General features: G+C 49.5%; 1 protein-coding gene across 1 annotated transcript; it reads right to left on the reverse strand.

Annotated features, from left to right (window-relative positions):
- Positions 1–101: 101 nt before the first annotated feature.
- On the reverse strand, positions 102–9198 carry MONOS_18099 (putative adenylate kinase 9; the record flags this gene model as incomplete). Its single annotated transcript, XM_067871083.1, has 6 exons — positions 102–384; positions 451–550; positions 622–6274; positions 6325–6493; positions 6571–7597; positions 8053–9198. 6 exons carry the CDS (start codon positions 9196–9198, stop codon positions 212–214), a joined length of 8268 nt encoding a protein of 2755 aa, XP_067721675.1. The 3' UTR covers positions 102–211.
- Positions 9199–9547: the final 349 nt, after the last annotated feature.

Genomic DNA, 9547 nt, shown 5'->3' on the forward strand with positions numbered 1-9547 from the left:
TTACAAGGGTGATTGGTTCAAGCAGCAGGAGGAAAAGAAACAAATAATTGCAATAATGTGGGTCGATCTAAATGATCATCAAATAAAAAAATAAACATAAATAACACAATTAAAGAGAAAATTTTTGAATGAGATGAAATGAAACAATAAAAGAGGAAGTGAATGAAAAAAATAGCATATGTAATATGAAGATGAAAGGAAAGGATTATTTTCATTCTTTGAATCTTTTAAGATCGTCAACAGCCAATTTGTCGAACATTTCTCCTCTTCCCTCACCTTGCCCGTGCTCAACAATTTGGTCCAATAACGTTGCATATTGTTCAAATTCTTTAAACTGCTTTTGTGCTTCTTCTTTTGCTGCACGGGAAGCATTTGGATTATTCGCTGAAATATGAATGGAAAAAAAAATAAAATTATTAATCAAATTTAAATTCTTTTTAAAAAACAAACCTTTGACGTGCAATGCACAGTACAGCAAAGCACTTTCAACTGGATTACGATAAGGAATAAGTGGTCGAAGTTCGCTAACTTTAATCAGTGCATCAATAATCTAAATTAAAAGATACAAATTATTAAAAGAATTTTAAGTTAATAAATAAAATAAATTATTGAGAATCAAACCGATTTCCCCAGTGTCTGTTCAAGATACCCATGTGGTGACAGATCCTCCAGCTTGATAGGCATGTCTGGTGGAGGCAGTCTCTTCGGCAGCTGTGTCTGTGAATACACCCAGGGCTTTCTGAGGAACTTCTGCATCTGCTCAGCCGACGCAAAGTAGAACAGCTGCCCGCCATACATCGCACCATATTCAGGCCGCCCTCTCACAAGCCCGTTTTCTTTGTCCTGTGAATTGTTATCTCCATTCTGACTGTTTTTAGCATAGCCATCACTTGAACCAAGCGTCTTTTTGTTCTTCTCTGCTTCGTAGAACTCATACAAAGTGACACTACAGAACCCACCACACGCCACTTTCGATGACACATCCTTCAGCTTCTGCCCTGCTCTTAGCTCTGCCTGCTGCCAGCGGAAGGGAAGATTGCTTGGGAGCGTGGCTGTTATGTATCTTTTTGGATCTGCCTCAAACACCGCAACATTTCTCTTCGAAGCAAGTGAATACACTTTTCCCGACAAAAACAGCGCAAAACGAGATCCCACTGAGGCAGAGTCCGCACAATTGAGCAGAACATTCCTATCAACCAGCTCGACTGGGCAGTACGACAGCAGCTGGCTGGTGCGTGTGGACACGAAGTCTGGCAGCAGAGGCACCCCTCTCACCCTCGCCGGCCTTCTCAGCGCGACACACGCAGCAAACGAGGCCATACAGCGGCAGGAGCGCCGGGCAGTCGCGATGGCCTTTGTCAGCTGGCGCCACTTGCTGTGCTCTCTCCCTGCGACAAGGGGCGTGTCTTCCTCTTCTCTCGCCAGCTGCACCACGTTGATCTGCGCACTGCCGTCCCACCGCGCTGTGAGGAAGAAGTGCACAAGACCTGTGTGGTGGATGTTGTGTGTGTTGAATGACATCTCCAGCATCGCATCGTCCAAAAGAGGGAGAGACTCAATCTGCTCTTCACGTGGAATCACCAGCTCTCGTTTTGCAGCCAGCTTGCCTCGCAGCTCATCTTCTGTTGGTTGTGCTTTGACACTGCCCATTCCTTTGTTATTTCCATTGCCAGCTGTCAACGCAGGTTTTGGTCTGCTTCTTTTCTGCTGTTGTTGCTGTTGCTTCTGTTGCATTCGCATCTCTTCAAAGAGATCTCTTCTTTTCTGTTCTCTGTCTCTCTTCAGCCTCTTCTTGGCCTCCTCAAACGTCACATCCACAAACATCACACACTCTGGCAACAACCTCTTCCCTTCCATCAGCCTTGCCTGTGTGACAGTTGTAGGGAATCCATCGAGTATCCATCCATGATGAGCAAAGTGTGCCTTAGAGAGGTAGTGCTGCAGACAGTCCACCAGAAGCTCATCGTCCAGCGACTGACCCATGGCAAGACATGCATTCACCCTCCGAGAGATGGATGTGGATGAGGACACACGGATGGAGCTGTTGACTGCAGCAGACACCGCGTCTGTGATGGTGGCACGGGGTGTGTGCAGGGCAAGTGACAGTCCGCTCGCTATTGTTGTCTTGCCTGCCAACGGAGCACCCAACACAGCTATTCGAGGAGCTAATGTGGGGGATGTGCCCAATGGAAGACGAGGCACAGAGGGAGAAGACGAAGGGGAGAATGAAGAATTTGACAACTGCCCAGATGAAAGAGTGGTTGTGGTCTTTCTGATTAGTTCAGCATCTGGCTGTGTGGATGAGGCAGAGGGAAGCATTGAAGGGAGCACAAATCGAGCAGGGTGAGAAAGGAACTCAGAGCGATGGCCGTGTGAACACAGCACAAACATCGTGTGCCCCACACACGCAAAGCAAGGCAAGGAAGAAGCTTCGAGAAGAGGATCGAATTTGTCTTTGGATGATTGTGAAGTGAATGAAGAAGAAGTTATTGATGATTGTTGAGTAGATTGACCAGACAGAAGAGAAGAATAAACAGAAGAAGATGATGAAGCAGCCTGTTTAGATGAAGCAAACTGTGCAGGGTTGATAGCTGTTGACTCCGGTGGATCAATAAACCCGCCGACTTTTGGAATGGAAGAGCGTCCGCAGAACTCCATTCCGAGGTGCTTGCAGATCTGCCCCAGCTTCCTCTTCTTCCGCTCAACCGTCAGTTGTGCATCAGCCAATGCCTCTTCTTCTCCTTCTTCCTCTGGCAACGCCACAGACGACGGCAGAAGCGCGCAGAACGGAAGAGAATCAGGCATCGTCAGCGCAGACGGGATGAGCGGAGCAGGAGGTGGAGCATCTGGATTCTCTGCTGCACACACAGGACACGCCCCGCTGAAGAGATGCGACAGCTGCCGTGTTTGTGTAGCCAGGAAGTGCACAGCCATCGGCGGGGGAACAGAATACGCATGAAGCAGCAGGCTCTGCCTCGCACCGTCTTTTGGATGCGATCCAGGAAGCGTCCAGAAGCGGGAGCGTGTCACAGGTGCGTCTGCCTCCATTGCTTCAGAAGGGCTGAGGTGGGTGCGGAGGGCAGCTCTGATGTATCCCTCGACAACAGGCGCCATCCGCGAGGCAGGTACACTTCGCACAGGCACACGCCACTCGGCAAAGGCAGAAATGATGGCAGAAGCGACTTCTTCAGACCGTCGGTGCTTCTCAGACGCTTTCTCTTTGGCTTCTTCGATCATCTTCTGCACTTCTGCTTTCAAGTCAAACGGTTCTTCTTCTTCTTCCTCCTCCTCTGCATCTGCATTCGCCTCGTTGTCTTCCTCTTCCTCTTCCTCTTCTTCTTCCTCGTCGCTTCTCTTCCTCCTTCTCTTCTTCTTTTTCATCATCTCCTTCATCTTCTCTTCCTTTGCTGCCCGTTTCGCTGCTCTCTTCTGCAGCTGCGCCAGCTTCTTCAGATCTCTCATTCTTTTCATTTCGCTTGCTTTCTTTTTGATTGCTGCCACGTCAATCATCCTTTTCGTGCAGTCACTTTCGCTCAGTGTCAACTGCAGCACCACTTCTGGGCACAGCCCTTCCTTCAGCAGCACCTCGCAGTCTTCGGCGGTTGTTGGGAAGCCATCCAGCACAAACCCTTTCAGCGCCTTCAGACGAGAGATGAGGAGCGGGAACACTGGAATATCTGCCTCTGCTTCCTCTCCTTCTTCCTCTGCTGTGCGTTCTTCGCCTTCTTCTCCTTCTTCCATGTCAAAGCTGTTCTCATCATTCTCGTCTCTGCCTTCCTCCTCCTCCTCCTCTGCTCCTTCTTCCTCTGCATCTTTCTCCTTCTCCTCATCCTCCTCTTTCTCGTAGTCCACCTTCGGCTTCTTCTTCTTTCTGTCCTTTTCTGACAGACCCGCCTTCGAACCAGACGCCAATCTGGCTGCTTCTGCTGCCTCTTTCTTCCTTTCCTCTTCAACACGTTTGTATTCTTTCTTCGCCAGCCTTGCCTCTTTCTTCGCCAAATTCTCCGCTTTCATTCCAGCCGCCGCCAGCTCTGCTGCTCGTTTCTGCTGCATCTCCTCTTCTTTCTTCCACATCATCACCTCTTTCCTCCCAATCACCCGCACACCACACTGCTTCGCTATCATCTCCGCTGCTGTTGTCTTCCCTGCGCCGTGCGACCCAACCACCACGCATCTCAGAGGAGGCACACAACCTGGTCCCCCTTCGGCATAATAGAAAGGAGCATCCATAAATCGCGCCTGCTGCTCCGCCCCTGCAAACAAGTAGACGTGGCTGCGGTAGATGCAGCAGAATTGGCTGTCCCCCACCACCAGCGCATTCTCTTCCTTGAATGTGACTGGGCAGAAGTGCCGCGACCAGCCAAAGACGCGCTGTGTGGGCAGCACATCGTCGTAGCTTTCCATCCTTTCTGCTCTGGGGAACACAGGACACACAGATTGCAGCACTCTCCCGTGTGACAGATGCATTGGAAGAGTATATGGCACTTTCACAATGCGGGCGAAACAGTCGGGGATTGGAAGTGGTTTGCCTTTGGATTTCGTTTTGGAAGTGGTTCTGTTTAGATCGGTGTTATCATTGTCAGCTTCATCACCATCTCCGTCTTCTCCTTCTCCTTCTCCTTCTCCTTCTTCGTTCTCCTCCTCATTTTCATCGTCTTCTGCAGCATTGGCATATTCTGCATCTTCCTTCGACAGCAGATGCAGCACTTTTGCACTCTCCTTTTTGAACAGCCCCATTCTCCCCACAATTGCTGGGTGCACACCCATCTCTTCGCTCCACTCATCTTCATCTCCTCTTTCTCCCTCAAAGCTTCCCCTTCTCCCCATCCCTTCCTTCCTCACTGCCTCCACCACTCGTGCTGCCCTCAGTGACAGCTGGATCTCCTGCACTGCCTCCGCCGGTGCTTCATCCGTATCACTTGCCCCAAGCACCACAACCACATCTGGCTGCACTCCACACCGCAGCAGCGCTGCTGCCTGCTCTTTCGTCGCGGGGAAGCCGTCGAGCACCCACCCACGATAGTCTCCCTTCGCAAAGGGCAGACTTGCAGCATACGGCATCGGCTCTATCTCTGCATCTGCGCTACTTTCTCCTTCGACTGTGGCATCGCTGTTGGATGTGTCTTTCTTCCCCTTTTGGTTGGAGCCTTTTCCTTTCTTTTCGTCTTTTGTGCTCTTCTTTCCGGCTGTTTTGGAGTCTTCTTTCTTTTTCCCTTTCTTGTCTCCATCATTTTTGCTTCCACTTGCTCCACTCTTCTCCTTCTCACTGCCTTTCTTCCCTTTCTTCCCCTTTTGCGAGGTAGCTGTCACTTCAGAAAGTAACGCAGCTGCTGTTGCCTTTGCCGCTTCTGCTGCTTTCGCTGCCAGTGCATATGGATCAGGCGGTGTATACAGTGCTGTTAGATGCATTTCTGTTTGCTTCTCTTTTTGTTCTTTTCCAGTTGATTTCTTCTTTTCCTCTTCCACACTTTTGTCTCCTTCTCCTTCTCCTTCTCCTTCTTCATCTGGTGTTGGATCAGCAGCACGACAGGACTCTGCAATATGCGCAGCCAATGTGTCTGCTGAAATAGATCCCCCGCTCACAATCTCCTTCGCCTCATCCAGTGCAATCTGCTTCGATGTGGTTGGAGGCAGGTCTTCCACATCAATCACACGCAGATTGAGTACTCGTGACAGAACATGCGCCACAGTCGATTTTCCTGACAAGGGTGGCCCAACAACAACAACACGAAGACCGCTCTTCTCAACAGGAGTTTTACTCAGTGGTATGCTCACTGGTGGCAGAGGAACTGCTTCTTTCTCTTTCTTTTTGTTGATTGATAAGCCATTTGAAAGATTAGCTGAACCATCTGCACCTTCAGCGCCGTCTGCTCCTTCATTCTCTCCTTCGTTCATCTCTCCTTCTCCACCGGCCATTCCTTCTTCTCTTTCATTCTCTGCTCCTTCCTCCTCCTCTTCCTCTTCTTCCTCATCATCATTTGCTTCCAACCCTGCAGAGCCATTCCCATCTGTTGCATTGATATCTTCATCCTCTTCTTCCTCATCTGCATTTCCATCCTTCCCTTTCTCCACCGGCTCATCTGGGCAGTCTTCTGGAAGCGGCGGGCCAACCCTCAAAAATCTGCGTGGATTGGCCACGAACAATCGCGCTCTTCTTCTCGACGACAAAAGGAAGATGTACCCACGATACCCCACTGCGTTCTGCAGGCTTCCCCTCACCAGCTTCGGATGCTCAATTCCTCCTCCTCTTTCTCCTCCTCCTCTCTTGTCGTGTCTGTGGAGCGCCCAATGGACTGGGCAGAAGTGTCTGTAGAATGGATGCACCTGCAGTCCCCCAGGTGTGTGCGTGCCACTTCGCTCACAGAGTCCAGCACAGCACTTTCATCAAGAGAATTGTCTGTTGGTGGAATGTGATTCACGAACTCCACACTGACCAGCCGCTTCTCCCAGTCCGCTTTCTCCTCTTCTGTCTCCACCACATTCAGCTCAGCTTCTGTCCAGTGGCCATTCACTTGCATCTCCCTTCCTCAGCCTCTCTTTCGCCTTCTTCTGATCTCCTTGTGAAATAACTCGCCATCTCATTCACTTCCTCCTTCGAGTCGTCTGTTGCTTCCCTCTTCATCTCCCTCTCCAACTGCCTCAGCTGCTTTTGCAGACGCCCAATTCTTCTTTCCAGCACAGCCGACGGTGCTGCCTGCTGCCTCCTCTCAGCCAATGCAATCATCAGCCTCAAATCTTCTCTTTGTTTCTCTTTCCTCTTCTTCTGCTCTGCCTGCTCCTTCTCAATTTCCTTGTCTGTCTTGAACACATCCACCATCTTGCTCCATCTCTCCTTCAGCTCGTTGAATGGAGTTGGCTCTCTTGGCGGGTTTTTATGGAGAAGACGCTGTCTTTTGACTGTCTTCATCACTGTGATGTATTCTTCCTCTGGCTCTTCATCCTCTCCTTTTCCTTCTTCTTCTCCCTCTTCAGCTTCGCCTTCCTCGTTTTCATTGCCTTCTTCCTCTGCTTCTCCTTCGTTCATTCTTCCTTCCTCTTCACCTTCTTCTCCATTTCCTTCTTCTTCCTCTCCTTCTCTGTTCAATGGCATCGGAGCATTCTCATCTTCCTCTCCTTTCTCATTTGCCTCATCTTGTTCAGCACCATTTTCACCCTCTTCTTCAGCCCTTTTCGCTTTCTCCTTCACAACCTTCTCCTTTACTTCTATCTCTTCCTCATAGTCTTCAATCACAAACGCATCCTCATACTCCTCCATCTCACTTTGATGCCTCCTTTCCCATTCTTCCATCTTCCTCTTCTTCTCCTTCAGCTCTTCCACTTCACTCACATCCACTCTGTTTCCTGTTGGATGTGGAGGAAGTGGTGCTCCAGTGTGAGGATTCGCCCATCTGTCTCTGGGAAGAGGGAACAGCAGCTGTGGAGGCATCAGTGGCACAGTTAAAGAGGAGAGGAGAGGGATGCGGTTGATGGGATCCAAAGGAGAAGGGCAGAGAGGTGGTTGAGAAAGAGAGTGGAGAGAGATGGAGGAAGTGAGGGGAGTGAAGGAAGAGGCAGCGGAGGGAGGGAGTGGATAGGCTGGGGGAAGAGGCAGAGAGTCCTGGACAGATGTGGCCAGTTGTGATAGAAGTTCAGAGGGAGAATGAGAAGAAGAGAGGCGGAGGAGATGCTTTGGACGAGGATTGACGAGAGGAGGAGGGAGGGGGTGCTTGGGTGGGAGCGGAGGAGCATCAAGAAGAGAAAGAGAAGAAGAAGAGAAGAAGAGGAAGATGATGATTGTGATGAAAATGAAGATGAATGTGAAGGAGTGAATGAGCAAGAGACAGAAGTGCCAGATGAAGTGGATGATGACTGGAATGTTGAATAAAGTGGCTGAGTGATTGCACGACTGGTAGAAGAAGGAGAAGAAGGAGATGATGGACGACGAATGGATTGGGAGGCAAGAAGTGAACGAGATGCAGAAGATGGAGAAGATAAACGAATTGGTGGCATTGAAGAAGATGATGATGACAATGAGGAAGAAGAAGATGATGTTGATGATTGAATCTGACCCACCATTTTCCTCTCTCCTTCTTTTTCCTTCCCTTTTTCTTTGATCTCTCCCTCTTTGCCCTTCTGAGGGAAATCCACAGCTACAACTGCAGCTGATCCAGAGACAGCTTCGTAGTTCATCACCTGTGCTGTGGTTGGAGTGCCATCTGTGGTTGGATCAGAAATACCCTTTCGAGGAGCATAGAAGGAGAGAAGAGGCTCGAGGGAAGAGAGATCGAAGGGGTCATGGAAGGATGATGATGAGGAGGAGGAGGATGAGGCAGATTCTGAATGTACTGAAGAAAGATGTCTTGATGAAGATAGAAGAGAAGACGAAGCTGAAGAAGAGGCAGAGGCAGAGGCAGAAGCAGAAGCAGAAGCAGAAGCAGAAGCAGAAGCAGAAGCAGAAGCAGAAGCAGAAGCAGAAGCAGAAGCAGAAGAAGCAGCAGAGTTTCCAATATGAGATGTCATCATTGCAGATGCTGTCCTTTTCGCCTTTGCCACCTCGTCTGCTCTTTCCAGTGGGAACAGCCATCGATCGCTCTCCACAAGCATCTCATGAACAGGCCAGTTGAACAGCTTCGGATCAGAAATGACAGAAGTATCAACACTTTCCTCTCCTTCTCCTTCTTCTTCCTCTTCTCCTTCTTCATTCCCTTTCTCTTCTTCGTTTTCTTCTTCTTCTCCATTCAGCTCGTCCTCTTCTGCTTCTTTTCCTTCTTCTTCTTCTTCTTCATTCTGCTCTTCACCTTCCTCCTCTTCTTCTCCTTCTTCTTCCTCTCCTTCCCCTTCTTCTCCTTCTCCCCTTCTCCTCCTCTTTCTCTTCTTCCCTTCTCCTCTCAAAGCAGCAACAACATCATCTCCAACAGCTGCCACTTCCTTCTCCTTCTTCTTCCACTTTCTTTCCCTCTCCTTCTTCCTCTTCTCAGCCATCTTCTCTTTCTTCCCCATCGACACTGCATCAATCCCCATCACTTTCATTGCTGCTTTGCTTTCCTTCTCTGTCTCCTCTTCGATTTCTCTGAATTCTCTCTTCACAATCATCAGAATCGAGTCCTTTCGCGTCTCTTCTTCTCTCTTCTTCATCTGCAGCGTCACCCAACACACTCTCCGATGCTCCCGCGCCTTCTGCCTCTTCTTCGCCTCTTCCACTTCCTTCGCTTTTTGCATTTGCTCTTCTTTCTCTTTCTGTCGCTGCTTCCTCCGCTCTTCACGTATCTCGTTCTCTTTCTCATAGTCTCGTTCAAGCTCTTCTTCCTCGTCCTCTTCTTCTCCTTCTTCTTCCTCCTCCTCCCTCCTCTTCTTCTTCTTCACCTTCCTCTTCCCTCATTCTCCTCTGTCTTTGTTTCTTTTCCTTTGGTGGACGTGGCTTGTAAATCGGTTCAATCTCTTCTTCTTCATCCTCCTCTGCCTCGTCTGCCTCTTCCTCTCAACAGATGCAATCAACATCAGCTTCCATCTGCTGCAGCTCTCCTCACCAAACAGCTCCTCATCATTCGCTTCAATTGCCTCTTCTTCT

This window comes from Monocercomonoides exilis (assembly GCF_001643675.1).
Source record: "Monocercomonoides exilis strain PA203 chromosome Unknown scaffold46-794033, whole genome shotgun sequence".
Taxonomy (NCBI): Eukaryota; Preaxostyla; order Oxymonadida; family Polymastigidae; genus Monocercomonoides; species Monocercomonoides exilis.